The sequence below is a fragment of the Citrus clementina genome, unplaced genomic scaffold, assembly GCF_000493195.1.
Source record: "Citrus clementina cultivar Clemenules unplaced genomic scaffold, Citrus_clementina_v1.0 scaffold_1, whole genome shotgun sequence".
NCBI classification, from domain to species: Eukaryota; Viridiplantae; Streptophyta; class Magnoliopsida; order Sapindales; family Rutaceae; genus Citrus; species Citrus x clementina.
Genome location: NW_006263303.1, coordinates 3,652,223 through 3,673,767, shown reverse-complemented (window position 1 = coordinate 3,673,767; position 21,545 = coordinate 3,652,223). Strand labels below are relative to the sequence as shown.

At 35.2% G+C, this 21,545-nt stretch overlaps 2 protein-coding genes across 7 annotated transcripts; one reads left to right on the top strand and one right to left on the bottom strand.

The window, feature by feature from the left end:
• Window positions 1–905: 905 nt before the first annotated feature.
• LOC18055115 lies at window positions 906–8,346 on the top strand. 4 transcript variants are annotated; one of them, XM_006450724.2, is made up of 6 exons: window positions 906–1,092; window positions 1,290–1,467; window positions 2,460–2,817; window positions 5,149–5,494; window positions 7,989–8,066; window positions 8,161–8,346. In XM_006450724.2, the coding sequence occupies exons 3-6, from the start codon at window positions 2,474–2,476 to the stop codon at window positions 8,209–8,211; spliced, it is 819 nt and encodes a 272-aa protein (XP_006450787.1). In that variant the 5' UTR covers window positions 906–1,092; window positions 1,290–1,467; window positions 2,460–2,473; the 3' UTR covers window positions 8,212–8,346. The 4 variants fall into 4 exon arrangements, with proteins under 4 accessions (XP_006450787.1, XP_024034099.1, XP_024034098.1 ...); XM_024178331.1 differs by lacking the exon at window positions 8,161–8,346 and adding an exon at window positions 7,382–7,480; XM_024178330.1 differs by having other exon boundaries at window positions 7,989–8,346.
• A 5,662-nt stretch (window positions 8,347–14,008) lies between these two features.
• Window positions 14,009–17,451, bottom strand: LOC18055114. Of its 3 annotated transcripts, none has more exons than XM_024178327.1 (3): window positions 17,085–17,451; window positions 16,141–16,718; window positions 14,009–14,884 (listed from the first exon to the last, which is right to left on the bottom strand). In XM_024178327.1, the coding sequence occupies exons 2-3, from the start codon at window positions 16,657–16,659 to the stop codon at window positions 14,246–14,248; spliced, it is 1,158 nt and encodes a 385-aa protein (XP_024034095.1). In that variant the 5' UTR covers window positions 16,660–16,718; window positions 17,085–17,451; the 3' UTR covers window positions 14,009–14,245. The 3 variants fall into 3 exon arrangements, with proteins under 3 accessions (XP_024034095.1, XP_024034096.1, XP_006450783.1); XM_024178328.1 differs by having other exon boundaries at window positions 16,141–16,669; XM_006450720.2 differs by having other exon boundaries at window positions 16,141–17,451.
• Window positions 17,452–21,545: the final 4,094 nt, after the last annotated feature.

Here is a 21,545-nt window from a genome sequence, read left to right as displayed (position 1 = left end):
GTTGGTTTCATTCAACCAACTATGTTACAAAATTAATATAAAAATTTATAGATGTATCATTACTCCATTTTAATCGAACACATTAAAAAATCGAAAGCAACTTTGAGATCATATCACTAAAATGGTCCGATTAATAAAAATGTATATACCACCAAAAATGACCATTAAAAATTAAAGCAACTATATTACCTATAAAAATGACCTTAGCATTAGAAAGATGACAAAATTATTATAAATGTCCACCGTGAATAATGACTGCGTCATTAAAAATAAAATAAGGTAAGAGAACATTAGAACACGTGCAGGTCATTTTATTATTGTTGTTTAAATGTTATTTATCGCGATAAAATACCAAAATTGCCCTTATACCTATCGTTAGATTCACAGGTCTGGTTAAAATTAAACCATGGTTAGTTCACTCACGTGATTAACTAACCCTACTGTTACTGCGATGCTCTAATAATGAGCGCCCCCACACCGGCTTGAAAAAAAAAAATTCAACAATAAACTAATAATAAAAAAATAACCGTGGTTTGATCAGTCACGTGATTAACTAACCTTATTGAATGTAACTCAATACTCTCTAATCATAAGCGCCACCACACCGGCGTTAAAAAAAAAAAAATTGCAACAATAAAATAATAGAAAACATATCAGAATAAATAATGATATAATTCAACAAAAATTCAACGTCGTTAAAGATTCCGTTAGATTGATGAAGTCCGTGAGGTGATAAAAATTTGCCACGGGCGCATGCTAACTTGATGATAGACGGGTGTCGACGGTTCAAAGGAGGAGTAATCAGGACCGTTTGATTGATGATTGATGGTCACGAATGCTCGGTGTGGAACCGAGAGTATGAAAGAGGGGTATAAAACTGGTTTTAAAAGGGAGAGAGAATTTCGTTTATCAGAAGAAGGAAGGAGAGCACTTTGTGTTGTTTGTTCTCTCTCTGGTTTCTCTGCGAATTTTCATTCACTTTCTTTCGTTTTCTCAGAAGCCAAACAGACTACTTTGGCTGAGAATTGACGAGAATATGATAACGGAATGTTGAGAATCTGAATCCGATAGAGAGATAGAGGAGATTTAGAGGTGTGTATTACCAACACACTTTTGTTTTTCATTATTAAGAAGATCAATTTAAAAAAATTGGCCGGTATAATTGTTGTTTGGTTCATGCTTTAGTTTACAGACAAATTCAAAATGACAAAAGACGACATGGTTCAGTTGGCTTAGTGTTAATTCCGTATAATTCATCCTCTGATATAATCATTTTATTTGTTTTGCAGATACATTTCTTAAGAGAATAGAGAAATTTCTGTAAGGGGAAGATCATAATCTCTCATTAGAGCAGGAGATTTTCAAGTCTTTGAAATGCCAATCATTTCGTTGAGAAGCTGATATACATTCGATTTGTATTCTGCCGACTGAAAGAAGCAAAATATCGGCGAATTTGAGATATTGGAGGTATAAAAAACAAGCATATCGATTTTCATCTCGTCGATTTAACTCGGGACCGGTTCTCTTTCATTTCAGTTTTGAATCGGTTTCCACTTGCTTCTTATTACGAAGCTTATACTTAAGTTCGACTCCGATTCTCGTTTTTTCAGCTGTTTGGCTCTGGCGAGAATTCATCATTAGCGTCTACAAGAAATTTCAGTTCCATGAAAATCTTGACTTGTTATTGATGAAATATTTTTTCGTTTTGATTTTTGTTCTTTTGACCATCTCTCAGTCTCGTCTTATTCGAGCTTTAAAATTTTTGTCAGTCTCGTCTTATTTTGAGTTTTAGCTGTGGCTGCTTCTCAGATTTTTCTCAAATTACCTACGTTTGGTTACTGAGAAAGAAAGCAGAGAGAAAAATAACATCTCAGAACTTCTTTCCATTCTCGAATTGATCTCTAGAACCAACGAATTGGTTCTGATTGTTGCAATTCACGATCCTTCTTTATTTTCTTTTTCGAACATTTTCTCGGCAGCCGAGCAAAAGCATGGAGCTTGAGAAATTTTTTCTCCGTTTTCTATGCGTATTCTTCGTCAGATCCTCTGGAGTGAGTACGTCTGTGATCTATTTTTGAATTAAAATTCTCATTTTCACTGCTGATGACTATTACAGCATCACTCGGTAGAGAATTCTGCATTTTTTCATTTTGAAAAATCCTTGGCTGTCGGATCTTCCTCTTCCAGTCTTCGGTCTTCCTCAGTATTCAATATTTTTGTTGCATTTTAATATATGTGATTCTTATGGTAAGCCTACTTTTCTTCTCAAAATTTGGGAAAATTCTTAGCCGTTACTCTAAAATTTTAATTTTAATCATTCGTTTTAAATGGCGTGGAAGTTGCCGGAAAGCCGAAGCCGTATCCAAATTGTTCATTTTGTTTTTCTTTTTTAGTATAATTCTGCAAGTTAACCGTAATTTAGGATGAGTAATTGTAATTAACTTATCTGAATGGGACAGGTTTGCGAAAGGAGATGGATAAGGACTTGTTGAGAAGCGGTAATAATGGGAGCACTTGCAAAGATGGGGGATTATTAAGAGCTAGCTCAGAGATCAACACTAGGCAAACGGCGTCGTCTGATTTCATCTTACAGTGGGGGAACAGGAAGCGACTCCGGTGCATGAAAGTTCAAGTCAAAGACGATTCGTCCGCTTCGGCCCATCGGACGACGGTTCGAGTCGTAAGAACCGACAAAGACACGTCCAATCAGCCGAGTACTGCCACCGCTAACCATAATATTGGTAACGGTTATTTTAATCTCCGTCGACGGCCATCTTCGCCTCCGCCACCGCCACCGCCACCTCAGCGTGTGCTCAGGTAATAACTCTGTATCATCGTTTGTTTGATTTTATGTTTGAATAAAAACAGAGATTTGTATGCTTATTCTTACGGCGCGTATTAAACACTGTCGGCTGAGATGGTGGATCTTGTTTTTAGCTGTGGGGTTGTTCGCGCTGAGGGCCTGAGCCTGAACCTTCGCTGGTGTTTGCGAGGCAACTGTAGTGTTGTGTGTATGACGTTTAGATAATTGAATGGGTTGCGCGTGGGCCCGTGACGCGCTTTGTGTCCGTGTTCGCAGTTTAGTGTTAGCTCCTTTATTGTTCGATTTCTATAATCCACATTGGCGCGGAAAAAGATTTCGATCTGCTCTCTTTGATGGGTCCCTTTTTACCCTTTATCTTTAATTAATGGTTTTCTGCCGCAAGAAATATGTTTTACCGTGGTGAATTATATTTTCTTCTTCAATTGAATTGGTGTTTATGTTAAATTAATGTTGAAGAAAGATAGTTGCCCTTTTCAGTAATAGCATGAATTTGGATCACCTTTAGTCATTAGTCGCTGTTGGTACACGGTCACTGTCGACATAATTAGTTTGTGTAATATCAGTAAGCCCGGAGTCATTCTGCATTTCTGCTGATATTATTATTATATTTTAAATTCCAATTGCAGCCTTTATGCTTGTTTTATAAAATTGGAAATAATTAGTTCATAGTCTGGGATAGTATGTCCCTTGGTATTGTACTATGGTTTGATACATTTGTCTATTTCTGGTAGTGGAGTGGACTGTTCCAGGAATAGATAATATCATATGAATACTAAGCTGGCGTCTGAATCTTGATGCCTAATAACATTTCAGCATCAAATTATTTTGCTTTTGCTGAAGTGGAGGTTAGTTGGATCTACTTGTTCATTACAAGATGAACTTTTAAACTTCCAAAATTGGGGCTGAGTACTTACTTATGAGGCTTATACTTGTCCATTCACTAATTGGTCAGGTTGGTGCAAATCAGAACTCAGGAGAGCTGATGCCTGATGGTGAGTTCATAAGGTCAGGGTGTCCTTATATTTACTATTGCTTTAGTTTCTAGGATTTGAGTCTTGCTAAAGTGGCTTGCCCATGTCATTTCACGATCCTTAGAATCTAATAGTCGCGTTTGAAGTGTGTGATCTATAGATAATGCACTTGAGATTTGGGGATAGTTTCATTTATTTATAAATTTGATTAGTTTCTAGACTTTAGCATATAATTGGTGAAGTTTTAGATGGTGCATTCTCCCAATATTACATTTACTGATTTACATTCTTAATTGGGAAATTGGCTGTAATCTTTGCTTTGTTATTTGACTGATCTGCGGCTGCTAATTGTAGTTTTATATGGGGTTATATTTTTATTGTTCTCGTTATAAATTGACATTCTTTAGATCATTTTTTTATTTTTTAAAATCTCAAATTGCTTCTTTTGCAGAAGATAAAAATAAACTGATCAACTCACATTTTTCCTTTATTTTTTGAATAAAAATGAGGGTAATTTGAGATTTTGAAAAGTGATGATTTGAAGATAGTTAAGTCTCACAATTTATGTTTTATTCTTTTCTTTTTCTATATTGCAATCTTATTGGACTGATTTTGTTCAAAGTTGTGCAAAAGAAGATTAGGTTGATTAGCATTCCTAATCAAACTACTCTTCTTACTCAATTGTGCTACTCTTGACCTTTTGCATTTGCCTAGAGGGTAGCCAACTTGTCTTGAGTTCATCACGCCTGATTTTAGCCCATAACGCTGCCAAAGCGTCCTCACATGGTGGACTCGTTGGAACTTGGAACTAGGAAACATGGAATTAGCAAGTTCCTGCCACGCGTCCAATGATGCCCAAGTCTAATCTCAACAAAATTTCCGCCGTCGATTGTAATTGTATTAGGAATCTGGTCCACTCTATCCTACATGCCAACCCATCCATCAACACGTAGCCCATACCTTAGAAAAGGAAAATGAATCCAACGGCCTACAAACCGCCCATAGGACCAGCTGTGCTCGTTAGATGGAGATTAGAATCAAAACTATTTTTCTCATGGCAGCCAAGTTAGCAAATATCAACACTTCCTATTTGTTTAAAAAGCGCAATCCAAAGTCTCTCCAAAGAAGCCAAAAGAAAAAAGAACTCACCGTATATGACTTTCTTCTCAAATTTAGCCCGACTTTACTTGATCACTCCCAAGGTTATTTTCGTACTTACATAAAAATTCACTTCAGCACATCACTTTTTTTACTTTTTCCTTAACACTCTACTTGACTGTATTAAATTTCATTTTTATTTCACATGTTATGTCCAGTTAATTGATGTGTTGTTATGTGTGTATTGTTTGTTAGGAACTCTGAGAATTCAAGTGCCATGAGAGGCCAAAGCAACGGTGGTGTGAGAGGTTTTGCTTCACCAGATAGGGGTGCGCACGATAAGAGAGGTACCCGTCACAACAATCACAACCACCACAACAATGATTATAACAAATCAGGGGCATCATCGGAAACAGCTCATGATAGCAAGAAAGGTGGATCCTCTTCCGCTAGTGGCGAGGCGGCGCCACCCGTGTGGCCCCCGAAATTTGTGATTGCTTTAACCAACAAAGAGAAAGAGGAAGATTTCATGGCCATTAAAGGGTCTAAGCTGCCACAGAGACCCAAAAAGAGAGCAAAGTTTATTCAACGCACAGTCAATGTAAGCTTTTCTTATTCTTTCCTTGTTTAATCCTTCATGATATCTAGACTTATCTACGATGTTGTTTTAGTTATTTTAGAATTTAGATTTAACGAATTTGATTCTAGTTGCAATTTAATTATCGTGAATAATCATCTGTAGGAATATTTTATTGGGGTACAACATTTAGGAGCACAAGGTACAATAGATCTCTTGCGGCCTTTTGATGATATTTTGGGATGGGACACGGTTTTTAAGAATGTAGCTGTTACTACAAATATGGTTGCTGGGTCGGACCCTGATTTATGTGAAACTATGATCTACTTTATTATTATTTTTTTATTAGTCTTCAATTTTTGTTTTCGCTTAAAAATAGGGCTGTGTGTAAAGTGACCAGTGAGATATACATGTCCACGTGTCGGTAAAGGCGTGGACGTGTACCTAAAAATGACCTGTAGTAACGTTAGCCTCCCAGTGACCGAGTCCTGGTTTGGGTGCGGGATGTAGAATAAATTAACAAAAATCTGGGGTGGGAATATTACCCTTGCCCGAGTTTTGTGCTTTGATAATCAAATTTCTCTTGATTTAGTCGGAAAATTCCATTAAAGTAATGGTACATATTTTAAATCTTTTGTTTTTAAAAATTATTCTAAATAATGTGGCATTCCGTAATGCAGTAATTCATACTTTACTTCGTGGGGGAGATAATTGAATAACAAGAGACAATTGAGTTGTCATTAAGTTTTTTCTGTTTTTGATTTTTTTTATGTTTATGTTCCAATTTATCAAAATCAAATATTCTTACGACCAATAAGAGTTACTTAAGTCAAGATTTTACCGTAAGAGATTATCACGGTAATACCGCAATTTTGAATTTATTTTACTTTTCTTGGGCTACGGGGAGTTCTTTTTTTTTTTTTTTAAGAAAGCGTTGAAAATGTTTTATATGTGGAAATGAGTAATAATAGAGTTATAATTACCTTCTATAAGTAAGTGTATATAAATCGAAGTGACGTGACGGAATTAGTTATATAAAATTATTATGGGTTTATATAATTAAAAATTAATTATTATTATTATTATTATTTTTAGCTAATTTTTATCCGTCGTTAATTTGTATAAATTATAAAATCATTCGTGGGTTTATCATTTTACAAGAATATGAGGGGGTAACAGGAGGGTAATTTTTAAAAACTTCCCCTGAGGTTTGGGCTTGTTGTAAGTAGATGGCGAGAATTAGTTTATTTGTAAAAAATCTTCTACCGTCAATTAATTTTAACATTGACCGTTAGTTGACTGTGCAAATACAATATTACCCTTAACAATAGTTTGTAGACGGAAATAACTAAAAAAAAAAATTAAAATTGTTAGTTATTTTACACTCTTTAAATTATTGATATTTTTTTAAAGTTCCTACAAAAAAGATAAAATTAAAAACTTGAAAAATCCTCTTTAAATTATTGATATTTTCTTAAAGTTCCTACAAGAAAGATAAAATTAAAAATTTGAAAATGAAATAGTCATAATCTTTACCTATGATATTATAAATCTTTGAAATTGACAAGGATAACATTGTCAAAAAATAGGGTTTGTGTATTTCGCGTCAATAATTTTAGTTTTTTTTTTAGTTATGTCAGTCTATAAAGTATTGTTAAGGATAATATTGTCTTTGCACAGTCAACTAACGATCAATGTTAAAATTAACTGACGGTAGGAGATTTTTTATAAATAAATAAATTTTTGCCATCTACTTACAACAAGTCCAAACCTTAAGGAAGGTTTTTAAAAATTATCCGATAACAGAATGCCTTAAACGAGGTACGTGGGGTCAACAAGGACGTGGTAGTACAGAGCTGGAAACTGTATTTTTCTCTTGGTTTTAACTTTTAAACATTATGAGTGTCTCAGATTGAGATGGAGGGATCAATCTGCAACACGTGTACGATGGCGATTCAATAGACAACACTAAAACTTATCAACGAAGTAAGGTCCAAATACTCACCAAAGGTAATAATATTCTTCGTAAAAGTTTAACCGACGGAAGCGGATGGGCCCTTTGCCCATTATTGTGGGGCATTTCCGTAATATGGACATTGCTTTTTGGTGAATTAACTTTTCTTGTCTCTAATAGTTTTTAATGATTAATTTTCTCTTTATTGAAATAATATTTAAGAATAATTTATAATAAACAATGGAGGTGGTTTCGTGACTCTTGTAGTGGTCCTCCAAGCTGGACCACACTGACAGTGCGTGGAGAGCAAAGATTGCACGTAGTTTTTCGTCCATAACTTTCTTAAACGCACGACCTGTAGACGATTCTTTTTGCAAGTAGTTTTTTTCTTTTTGAGGTTGCAAGTATCTTCTTGCTTATGGTGGAATTATTTTTTTTTACAAATTAATTGAAATCATAACTGTTTTAAAAAAGCACAGGAATCTCTCTTTATTGCATCCCAATCAAAATCAAAATCTGAAATTAAAGGCCAAAGTTGCATTGAGTTTATGTTTTTCTTTGCAGCTGGTAAGTCCTGGTGCATGGCTATGTGACCTGACCCTTGAACGTTATGAAGTTAGAGAGAAGAAAATCTCCAAGAAGGTACTTTTTGTATTACAACTCCCCAATTGGAGAAGCATATACATTAAAAATTAATGGAGCATAATGTTTGTATCGGGGATCTAATCTGATGCAGAGACCGAGAGGATTGAAGGCTATGGGTAACATGGACTCAGACTCAGAGTAGAGGAAGAGGAAGATGAATAGCTGTTGATAGCTGTTGTTTTTTGTTTGTTGAGAATATGACAAAATGTTGCTACCCTGTAAATCGTTACCTTTCGTCCCTCCCTCTGAGATGAATGAAAGGATAAAATTTTAGCCATATCTTCTCTCTTCTCTCTTCTCTCTCTCGGTTATTTTATTATTATTATTATTATAGAGGCATCAGGCATCAACACCTGTTTTTGTTTTGCTTATATTTTTCTTTTGTTTCAGCTTTATTTAGGTGCTGGTTGACTGAGCTGGTCACGCTATAGGCCCAGTAGTGGGCTACGTCCATTTTGCTGGTTAACAAGTTAAAAGCTACTTTACCAACTTGGTATAACCTGTCTAAAGTGGGAGTGACGAATGTGCCACTAGCTTTGCTTATAGACAAAGCAAGGCTATTTTCGCACATTACAAGATGGTTGAGCTGAAGTTCATGAATAAGCTCATTGGCTACTGGACAAATATGGAGTACTAATATAAATTATTTCTGCACATTTTATTGTGCAAATTAATACGACGAGACCTACATCAATTATTTTTTAAGTTAAAAAATAATCAATTGCACAAAGCGTGCAACAATAATATAAAGGGTTTCGATTATGTTGGAGTTTACTTACAGTGGTGTGTGAATTTCAGTCATACAATAATATATAAGAGTTTGATTATGTTGGAGTTCACTTACGGTAGAGCGCGAATCTCAATCATACAAGCAAAGTGATGAATAATAAAAAATGAATTATTTTTTTATTATTTATCATTTTACGTGTAATTAAAATTCATATTTTACCGTAGGTGAACTCCAACATATCAATAGCCTAATATAAAATGTCATCTCAAACTGTATTAATGGAATAATTAGTGCTTGTTAAAGAGTTTATATTTCTAGAATTATTGATTTAGTATATAATTATGTAGGGCAAAGCAAACGGGAATCAACAATTACGTGGTAGGGTCCACAAACCAACTATAATATTCGTACAAGCTAAGCAAATGTTGGGGAACTCCAGGTGGGGGGTTGGGTGGGGGCGAATGAAAAGGGAGAACAACCTCAGCTCACCGGTCAAATAATACGTTGCAAATCACGCTTAGCCATTGATTACAAAAGGATGGTTGGGCCGAATGAGTCAATTTCGCAAAGACTGCCTTGTCCAACATAAACTTTTCGAAAATCATCATTCTGGCGACTTCTTCCAAGGCATCGCCAAGTGTAATGATATACCCCTATAAACCAACAAATTGAATCATTGCACATTTGATCCCCCTGTTGTTTTCTGTTTCACGAAGGTGCCACAGACCCGATGACTTGGACTTGGAATAATTAAAAAAAGGCCAAAAAAAAAAAAAAAATGTTCCTGTTGGTCATGTTAAAGGCACAGATTCCCCTTCTCCTCCAATTCTCTCATTCATTGTCCTTTCGCACAATTGCACATGGGAATGGGAGTGCAGAAGCGAAGGAGTAAACGTGTCAGCTGTGCCTTGCCACTTGGGACTTTTTTGTTTAGGGAAGATACGAATTACTGTTTACAAGTGCATTACTTTTACTTATCATCGATTCTTGTGGGAAATGTATTTCCTCTTCTGTCGTCCGGCGAACGCGATTCGAGTGAAATAAAATTAAATTGATTTACATAAAAAATTAAAAGAAAAGCGGATAGTGAATGATATATAACATAACAACAAAAGGAATAGCTTAATATATACTGATAATAATCATAAGTCTCCAAAATAACAAGCATAAATCAAATCATATCATCACATCTCCGTGAGCTACAAAGCATAACTGATAACTCTCTCTCATTATAAAATTTATATGTAATAAGACTCACTCCCTAAAAGACTAAAAACCCAGTGGATCCGCCGCTACTAAGCCCACATAACGTCTAAACAACGCAAAAAAAGAAAAAAAAAATGAAGAAACCACTCTACACACCCAATAAGCTAGTGACACGTAATCAGATAGAGAACCGGCCTCTTAAACCCTGAGAACTGAGCCGAACACCAGAGCGCAAAGGAGAGCGACACCAGCGGCGGCTAAGGAAGGCGAGATCGAGCCGGCTCCGGAAGCGGGAGCTGGAGCGGGAGAGAGATCTTGAGCCGACCCTGCGAGAACCAAGGCGGCCAGGACAACGGCCATCATCAGCGTAGCCATTGAAGCCTTTGAGAATGCCATTATTGAAGCCTTTTTTTCTCAGGGTTTTTGAGAGCGTAACCGAAGGAAGCTGAGAGAGATTCTTTTTCCTGTGTCTGTATGTGGGAGGTGTTAGTATTTAAGACATGAGAAGAAAATAGTGAGGTTTATTTATAGACTGAAAAGTGTGGACGGGAAGAGAGAATTTCGGGCAGCGGCCCGGATTTTTCCAGTCTGTCTATTGGTTTATTGACAGCTATGTTTATTTGTGGGGCCCAGTTAATTATAATTTCACGCGACCGTTTAGGGTATCGAACGGCGAAGCGACGTCGTGTCGGTTCACGAGTGTGACTTACGCCGAGGAAATAATTGATTCTTTGGGATTGGGAAAAATTTGAGCAAAGTAAAATTACGGAAACAGCAGCGAATTATAATATCGCAGTCTGTGATAAACTTGATAACTATCTACTTTAATTGATAGGACATATAATAAGAACATTGTATTATTTGAGGATTGAATAATTTAATTGATAAAAATCTCTTACCGCTAAGTTTGGAGATCCATTTGCACTCAAATTTGGTGGAGGAAAATTTTGATTTCAGTTGTGTTATGTTATTAACAAAAATTATTGTTCAAAAAAATGCCTTTTTGTAGCTGCAATAAATGAGAAAATTTTAAAGTACTTTTTATTTTATTTTATATAAATTGAACGAAATCTTGGTGTGATTATTTTGTAAATTCTCGAGAACTTTTAACGTGGGTCGGACGATTCGTTGACGCGTGTTAATAATTTATTAATTTACGTGAGAGTCGGGGGGGGTGGGGTGGGGGATTTTGTGTATGAATGTATGATGAGTTCATTGAAGAGGCGAATGTTTAATGGTGGGATTGATGATTAGGGATCAGTGATGGTGCAGTTGATTCCGCTACAAAGATTTTTGTAAGCGCCCACAGACAGCCCACGTGGGATGCGGTGGTTCGACCATTAGGAGGAGGACGCGTGGAGACGTGCAAGGGCACGGGCTTTTTTAATATTCGAATTTTGAATTTGAATAATCGGATGTGGACATGTGGACAGTATGAAATGATCGTGAATTTTGTGGGTTTCCAGAACTTTCCGTTTGGCGTGTGCGACTGTGTTCTCATTGGCAGGCACATGTAGGAGTGTTACGAAGTTTACGCGTTAAACGTATGCGGAAAGAAAATGGTTTAACTTTGGGTAAATGTTTGAAAAAGGAAATTTCAATCAACGCTTCTTCTTTTTTTTTTTTTTATTATTCCATAAAAGAAGATCTTTAATTTCTGTAATTATATCATAATTGAGTCCAAGAAGATCTGGCTGCATTGTTGTAATTTTATTTAGTTAACCATATAAATTTGAGTCCCGAAGTTAAAAACTTAATTTTAATTTTAACTGCTCTTCCATCTTCTTTTTGTTTTTGTTTTTTTTTTTAAATGATCATGAAACACCTCTTCTCATTAATTAATGTAGAAAAAAAAAAAGGTTTCAACCACTCCTACGTATATTAGCATGATTTCTTTTTTAAATATTATTTGATTGGTATCGTTGCAAAGTTAATTTAGACTCAGTAGTTTATTTTGGCTAAAACATCATATATTTAAGATGCATCATCAGAAAATTGATTTAGAGTCACCTAATTTTGAGCTCAAATATTATATATTTGCACTCACAATCATATAATTGGTTTAGATTTAATTTGTTTTAAGCTCAAATATGTAAGCTATCACATAAATAATTTAGAATGTTACACAAGATTCTAAGGGCGTGGTCGGATTAATTATAGTGCAGTTGTAGCCTCTACCAAAATCCGGGTTCGATTCTTAGAGATAAAAATTATATTTAGGCTCGCCCACCTCCTCTTACTTTAAAAAAAAAATTTAGAAGGTTACTAATATTTTTTTAATTATAAATATCAATATATATTGTAATGTAATATATTTTTTTTTTTTTAAAAAAAAAGGTCAGGTAGAATTGATCTCCCTCATACCAAATTTTGTAAAAAATAATTTAGGTTATGCTGATTCATAAGATGAGGGGTTCATATAGTTTAGTTCAGTTGATAATTTTTTTTTTTTTTTGGTTGAAAAAAGAGATATGAGATTTAAAATCAGTTTAGGTGAGCAAGGACGGTTTTGGGTTGTCACCGAGCTAAATTAAAAAGGATTAATGAGATGAGACGAGTGGTTTATTAAAAAGAATAGTGCCACATATTTATAAAGTTTGTGTCAAAAAAATTCATCCTATAAAAAGAAGAGACACTCCTAATAGGCATTAAAAAAAATACAATAAATCGTTTTAAAACATAACTGTGACTAGAACATCCCCTTGTGAAGATATATTTTTTTATTTAAAAAAAAAATTATTTAAATATCTCTAATGTTCTTGCAACAAATACGATGAATAGTCACAAGGGCAGTCTAGAAAAAGGCATTTACAAATACACGGCGGGCCAACAAAGAATCATTCACCTTCTAATCCTTCGATGTCTGCTTGCAACTCAACTAAACTAACAGCATTCCAAAATCAGCAGGAAAACGATTTAAGAACTTATTTTGGAATGCTATTAGTTTTTAAGGATTAATGAGATGAGATGAGTGGTTTATTAAAAAGAGTAGTACCACCTACTGTAAAGTTTATGTCAAAAAAATCCATCCAATAAAAGAAGAGACACTCGTAATATGCATTAAAAAAAAACACAATAAATCATTTTAAAACATAACGTGAATCAAACATCACCTTATGAAGATATATATATTTAAATATCTCAAATGTTCATGCAACAAATACGATGAATAGTCACGAGGGCGGTCGAGAAAATGCGTTGACAATTACACGACCGGCCAACAAAAAAATCATTCACCTTCTAATCCTTCAGTGTCTGCTTGCAACTCAACTAAACTGATAGCAATTAGCATACCAAAATAAGCCAAAAAAAAAAAAAAAGATTTAAGAATCTTATTATTTTACTCGTTAATATTGCTAAGCATATGGCAGCCCTGGGCGGCTGTGGAGTGCAGCCTGGCGTTGGATTTGCTCACAGACAGGACCTGTAAGGCTGAAACAACACGGCAGCAACAAAGAAAGTAGTTTTATTTACGTAATACAATTTTTTATACCTTTATTTTTTATCTGCATGATTTAGTTCTTACACAGACGTGCTAACGAGAATCATCCAGTAGCTGGTGTCACTTGTCAACTACTCCTTAACTTAAAGAGCATATTTGGGATTGTCAAGTATTCCCAAATAAGTGATTATTTGAGAATTTGTTATCACATATGGTTGGTTCGAGTTATTCTATCAGACATATCACACCAATAATCATCAAATAAGTGAGAATCAAACAAAATTTGAAAGCAAATTCTCAAGTAATTGGTTAGATTGTATGAAAATTTGACTTGTGAATATCAAGTAACCTCAGAATTAGAATGAATGTAATGTATACATTGGCATTTACTATTTACTAATCACCAATCATAGCTTTCTATTTGGCTCAATGGCTGAGTGCAAATCCAGATGAGCATGAAATTCAAATCAACTCAAAAACGGTTAGAGAAAACAAAATATCTTGGAAGTAGTTATCACTTCATTATTATCAGTAGGATGAAAATGATCGAAGTTAAAAACGTCCAAAATTATTAAATTCATTTATCTAACCTGAATAATGGACACATATACCACGTTGGCTGTCATTCCTCTGTACATACAAGAATCTCACTGTATCATCAAAGAGGCTAATCCTATGTAACAGTCCTCTCAATTCGTATTATGCAACACGTCTATCCAAAAAGCTCCTAATCATCTTTCTTCCTCGGCTATTACCATTCATTCAAAAGTCAACTCAAAAGGTAGACAAATTTATTTGTTAAAAGCCCAAAACTTTAGATGATATATTCATCAGAGGTTGTAAAGCACTCGGTGCAAATTTTCTTCCAAAGAGAAAGCAAACTGTAGAGGGCTGGTTATTGTATTTGCAATGCTGACCTCCATAAACTTTCTTGAAAAACTCCTCTGTTATGTCGGCTCTTCCGAATGTGGCTGGATGAGCACCACCTCTCGACCAATCAACCCAAGTGCTGCTTCTATTTGCCAAGAGATTTGGCATTTGAATAGATAGCATGGTGGGAAAATAGTGTTCGTCCACATAACAAGGTGGTCTACAGAATTCCGCGAATTTTGGATAATATGTAGTATCTTCCACAATGTTGACTGCAAGCCTTCGGTTGATTTCAAACCATTGGGATCCTTTGCGCCACTGGGTAATGTTCACCACAGGTGCCATGTTCGCATTGTAGCGTCCTCTCCCATATGGTCCAGGGTCATCAAATGAACCCATGAAACTATGTTTGGATTTCTTTATGTAATGGTAGATGAGGGAGAAATTATAAAGAGGAATGCAAGACTCAGAGACAAGAATGAACCATTCATTGGAGATATCAAGCAATGCATTAGCAAGGAGTCTTCTCTCAGCATCGCACATGCTCATTTTTCCCCATTCAGAGATCTGCAAAGGGAAGATACAGAAGACATTACAATCTCCTCTAAATTTTGGGAAATATTGTATTCAAAGCTATGTGCTAAAGTAAATAGAATAAGCAGATAAAGCATAACCATCAAAGGCTTTCAGAAGAATGCAAGACAGTTCCACTACCAAACACTTCACCTAGAACATGTAATGATAACATTTGGTAAAGGTAATCATAAAACCTGTTATTTTCCAGGATCAAAGGGTATCAAGTATCAATTTTACATTTGGGACAGGATTATGGTAGCTGCTTGTTGTTGAAATGGCACTGTAGCAGAGCTAACCAAATCAGATCTCCATTTCTTGGAGGATTTGTATCCTGTTCCAGTTACTACAAGGGGGCAACTCAAGAACATACATGTCTTCCTACTTGTCCAATACAAAAACGTAGGGAGAAAAAAAAATTCAAATAAAACGCACTTCGTCGAGCCAATATACATACAGACAGCTCAACCCTCCCCCTTGGTGTTTTGGGATCCAAAATTTTTCACCTCCACACGATATATGGCAGTGGTTACCAGCCTTAGATAAACTTACACTGTTGCAGTTCCCAACTTTCAAAATTCAACCCAAAAAATGACCGACTCTTATTGTTGATCATTCACTCAAACCCAGTTTTGCTGGTGAAAGTTATAATGTATGCCATCAAATTAATTAGAAAATGTTTGCCAAGTAACATTCAAGAATGCCACCATGTCATCTATGGATTGTCCGCTCCTGCTAGATTCCTCGCAATTTCTCATGGACTCCAATAATCCGTAAGGCAATCAGGGGAAAAAAAAAGGAGCAAAATTTTAACTTGGCTAAGCAAAAACAGAATATATTTAGTTTATAAACAGAATCTGTTAATCAGCATCTTCCTATTCAACAGAGTATTTCTAGACTTTGATCGTCAATCACCATGCATATAAAAGTGATGATGCTAAATGGGAACACTACTTTCTACTTTCAAACACCAAGAGCCTACAGATGACTGAGAGGTCCTAAGAACTGAAGATTGTTAAACAAAATTCGGAAAGCTATGCAAGCATGCTAACACTATATAGATCCTCAAAAGAATAATTCACATTATAGGTAAAAAATAAAGTACTGCTCATCATCACTCAAGAGAAGAAGATCATAACTTACATCGTCATATAATCAATAGTACAACAAAGATGATCAGATGAAGTTTCCACCAGAATTTTAAATGAATAAATAAAACCTGCAATAGATAGATATAATGTCAGGCATACCTGACTTGGGATTTGTCTGTTGTAAAAAACTGATGAAGATGGAAACTTGTTCTCGAATGTTGGCAGAGAATGAACATAGATAGAATATAGCCCTTCATGCCCCTTGAAAAACTTCTCCCAAAGAGGTCCAAGAGGTAATGGCCCCTTCGTCAAGAACATAAATGCAATCTTTGGAACTCTCTTAAAGGGATACTCCTTCACTCGAGGCACAAATGAGGCCCTCCAAAAAAGCTCCTTATCACTCATTGTGTGCATTAAATTTGATGGAGGATTTATCCAATAATCCAAACCATTCGGTAGTTCAGGGCATGCCACAAAACTGGACTTAACCGTTGTCACAACACTCTGGACTCCAAACCGACGAACTGAGTATATACTAATCAACGAAAAGGCTATACACAGAGCCAGAAACAAACCAAATAACTGAAATAATCTCAGTGGCAAGGCCCTAAATTGATTTGTCTTGTTAACAACTGCAGGGTCTTTGCCTTCCTCTAGCGGAACAACCCTTGCTTGCATCTTTATAACTCTAAATCAAATCAAAATTTCACCTTCTGCGTCAGATCCAAATCAACATCCTAGCATCAAAAGCACTACTAAGCCTCAAAATACCAGCTAATTTATTCACCAGAGCTAGCAAAAAAAACAGCTTTTTTTAAATATTTGAAATTTGTGGAATTCAATATGTTTCAGCAAAACAACCCCACTTAGCAACAGTAACGAAATTAGATCTAGAGCTGACACTACAGTACTCAAAAAGCAAGTATTAACAGATATAGCACAATCATCAGCTTTCACAGCACATGGGTTTCTTGAATAAGAAGCTCTTAGCAAAAATCAAAAGTCCAGATCGGACTACTTGATAGTCTATAGATCAAACGAAACCATTAACGTGATTGGTGGGGTGATGAAAAACAGTACACGATGGTGAACGTTCAACATACCATGTAAATTTGTTGGGGCTATATGAGGAAACAAAGTTTGAAGCTTTAGCTCGAATTGCGCCACCAAAGAAGAGAAACAGAACGGTCAAATAAATGAACAAAGTTAGGCAAAGAAAATAAGAGGAGAAAAAGAGAAAAGTCCTTGGGACGCCCAAAGAGAGAGAGAAAAGGAGGTCCAAGAAAGTGGGGAATCAAGGAAATTTTGAGTGTGTGTGTATGTGTGTATATATATATATATATATGGGACTTTGAATTTGAGGAAATCACAGAATTGTAATTAGGTGAATTCTGAAATGTGGAGAATTCAAAGAATGTTTTTTGATTTAACACGTACAGTGGAAGTGTCTGCTTCGTCTTTTGTGGGTTAGCCGTCACCATGTGAGAGGCGGTTTTTGCAAGGTAATAATACGGCAATGTCTTGCTGTCATTTTGTAACGTTTTGGAAAACAAATTTACCCTGATTCATTTGCCTTGATAGATCCTTTTTTTTTTTTTTAACCTTTTTTTTATAACTTGAAATAGAATGAAATTAGTCAAAATTTAAATTTGAATGATATGTAAATTTTTTTAAAATTTTTAAAAATAAATATTAAATTATTTTTTTTTTAATTTTAAAAAACTGACAGCCTATACTTTTACATTTTTACCCTTACTAAATTTAAATGTTGAATAAATAATATATTTTTAAAAGAACTTAAATATGATAATAACATTATCTTTTTTTTTAAAAAAGGATAATAACATTATCTAAATCATCTTCAAGTGAATGATTTATGAAATCATTCACTTGGCATAGGGTTGTTCTAACTTAACCAATGTTTTTTATTCGAATCTTGAAAATGCAGTTGCGTTAAATACTTATTAGAAGAACTTTGACGCCGCTCTAGTGGTCTTACCCAGCTCGAATTTGAATTAGTCGAGACCTAATGTAGTTTCGGATACCAAATAGTTTAATACACGAAAAAAAAAATTTATAAAATTATAATATAAAAAGTTCTTTAAAATTATCACAAGTTCACAATGCTAGTGCGTAATATAAGAAAAAACTAACAAGATACTTGGGAAGTAAAAAAAAAGAAAGAAAAAACTGAACAAAAATTCTACAAGAAAAGACTGTCAATGGAATCAATTATGGACTATCAAAGGCCATAAAGGAGATTCAAGAAATCCTTCGCGTGAATGTTGTGTCTCATCATGAAAAGTATCTTGCCTTGCCATCTATGGTAGGGAAAAACAAAAGACAATTCTTCAAGTCGATCAAGCTTCGAGTGCTCAACAAATTAAAAGGATGGAAGGCCAGGCTCTTCTCAAGCGGTGGGAAGGAAGTATTGTTAAAGGCTGTCATTCAAGCCACTCCTGTTTATGCTATGGGCGTTTTCAAGTTGCCAAAATGCTTATGCGAGGACCTACAGCGTTGCATCACAAATTGTTGGTCGGCCAATTATGATGACTCTAAATGCATTCACTGGCTTTCTTGGAAGAATCTTTGCAAGCCAAGGAAGAACGGGGGGCATGAGGTTTAGATATTTAGGTCCTGTTTGTGATTGAAGTATGCTGTTAAAAAAAATTATAGTTATATTATAAAAATTAATAATATGTAGTAAATATAAATTTTAAATAATAATTTTGACAAAATTATTAAAGATATAATAGATTTTATATTATACAAGTGAAAAATCATATCAATCTAATTTTTAACTTATAGCAGTTAGTATTTACTGAACACTTTAGTGCTGTAGCTTAACCTCAATCTCAAACGCGCTCTTAAGTTCCTTTAATTAAGCGCTCTTGGCCAAGCAATGTTGGGGAATACTACAAGCACCTGAGTCTCTTTTGGCCAAAGTTCTTAAAGCTAGGTACTTTTCCAACACAAACTTCCTAAGTAGCAAAATCAAAAGCGGCTCATCTTTTGTATGGAAGAGTACTCTATGGGGCCGTGAAGCTATCAACACTGGCTCAAGATGGAGGGTTGGCGCTGGTAGGAGCATATTTATTTATAGAGATAATTGGATGCCAAGTCCATTATCTTTTAAACCTATATCCCTGAAGACATGCATTGCCGAGTGATTCTAAAGTTTCAGACCTGTTAATAAATGGTAACGAATGGAATGAGCAGCTAATAAAGTAATTCTTAAAAGGAGTCCCCTTGCCACGAGTCCCTACTAATGACATTTTAGTGTGGCATTATGAAAAAAAGGAGGATTTTACACAGTTAAGAGTGGTTATCAAGTGTCCCTTATTCTCACTCATCCTAATTCCCCTTCAAGTTCATTTGGCTCCGCTAATTGGTGGTATCCCTCTTGGCTTTTAACCATTCCATCTAAAGTCAAGATCTTTTTCTGAAGAGCTCTACGCAATATACTCCCTACATCAAATAATCTTTTTCAACGAAGGGTAGTGGATTCCCCACATTGTCAACGATGTTACAGTGCTGTTGAGGACACCTTTCATGTGCTAGTTAGCTGTAAGTTTGCGATGAAGGTGTGGAAGTTGTCAACTATGGCTGCTCACGTCACGAATAGCCCTAATATGGATTTTGCATTTTTTTTGCTAAGAATTTGGAATCTTCGCTGTCAAAAGAGGACTACTAATCTTTTGTGATGATTGCATGGTCTATTTGGCACTCTAGGAACATAGCGCTCTATCAACATCAGATGATGGATCCACAAAATATTCTTTGTGGCTGAAGCTGTTTTGAATTCGACACTGCTACTCAAGGCTCCCCAATTCAAGAGTTATCGGTCTGTCCAACCGAGACGGATGTTGGTTGGATTCCACCAGAGACTCATTGGTACAAAATGAACGTTGATGCAAACACTGACATCTCTAATGGAATTACAAGTTTGGGTGCAATAAAAAGAAATTCCAAGGGAGATTTCATGGCTGCCTCAGCTCGCAAGAAATCTTTTCTTGGTGACGTTGAGATTACAGATGCTGAGGTTGTCCTACAATGCATCAAGCTGGCGACAGATTCGGACTTCTCTCCCTTGATTGTCGAATCTGACTCGGCAAATGTTGTTCTTGTTGCAAAAATAGTATATCGATATGCTACTTCGATGGCACATTTTGAGTGGGTTCCACATAGCGAATGTGGAAAATCTTGTGAGGTTTGGATTTTACTCCATGAAAACTTCGAAAGTGTATATTTATGTACTCAAAATGGTGCTTGGCTGAATGACAAATTGTCTCTCAAAGTGCACTCTTGAAGTTGAAAATTTGAAAGGAAATGAGTTTTATCCCACAAGGGAAAATAAGTCAAGGGATTTGTGTTTATATATACACTTACCCATGCATGAGTAAGAATTATAAGGATAGAGGTTTTCTCCACACGCGCATGCGCCGGGGGAGGGGGTGTTGTAAATTCTAGACTTATTTGGTTAAATTTGTGTGCGTCCGTGCGTCCTGCGCACGCGAATATCAGTCCAAAATCACCCAAACTTGCATGTCAAACAAGTTTGTAGAAATTGTAATACGCCCATTAATTAGCGAAATTGACACTCTCTGTTATTAACGATCTTTGTTTGGTTGGAAGACCCTCTCGCAGACATTGTGGTACACATGTAAACTTTGTATTTGTCCAGCAAGGAAATGTTTTAAAAAAAATAAAAATTGTCGACTATCAAAGGAACCGATTCACTCTTAAACTTACAGTACACAATATTACATGCCAAATTATGACTAATTATGCCTAATGCATTAATATCCTTTCACAACGGTGAAATCTGAAGGCCCAAAAATATTGTCACTTGTTCAAGCCAAAATATTGAGGCCAGATAAGCACCCTAAGGTCAATAAATAATTAACGAAATCATACTAGCTTTCTAATAAAATCTATCGAAAGTAATATAAATTGAAAAATGATGGAGCACTTTTTAACCCTAAAGGCCTAAACTCAAATTCACACCTTTAAGAATGAATTAAAATCTAATTTTAAAAAAAAGATTATATAAGGATGAGTTTATTAGTTGTACATGGGTGACTTTTTTGATAAATATAGAAAATAAATAATTAAATAGAGATATTTTTTACATTAGAATTTTAGTCGGTTTATTCAGAATTTTTAATTTAGTAAAACGTCAAAAAAGAGGCTTATTTTATTCCATCAAAATTATCTAAAAACCTCATTAAATCATAAAAATAACCATATTTAATTGACTTAATTAATTAAGTTGTCATTTAATTAGAAAAAGATACACCCCTTAGTTTTTAATTCAATTCGTAATTAAACAGGATACGTCTCTGTCATTTGTGCACAATTAATAACAATGCTTATCCAGAATCCTTTTAATCGGCCTTTAAATTGAATAAGAAGATGTTTGGAAGAATTTTTTTATCTCTATCATAAATTGTGAGCAAGAAGAGAGGGCATATAACAACTAAGAGAAAATAAGTACAAAGCACGAAAACCAGCTCTGCACTTTTTTCTAGTTCTTTCAGATTCTGCACTCCGTTTATTCCCCT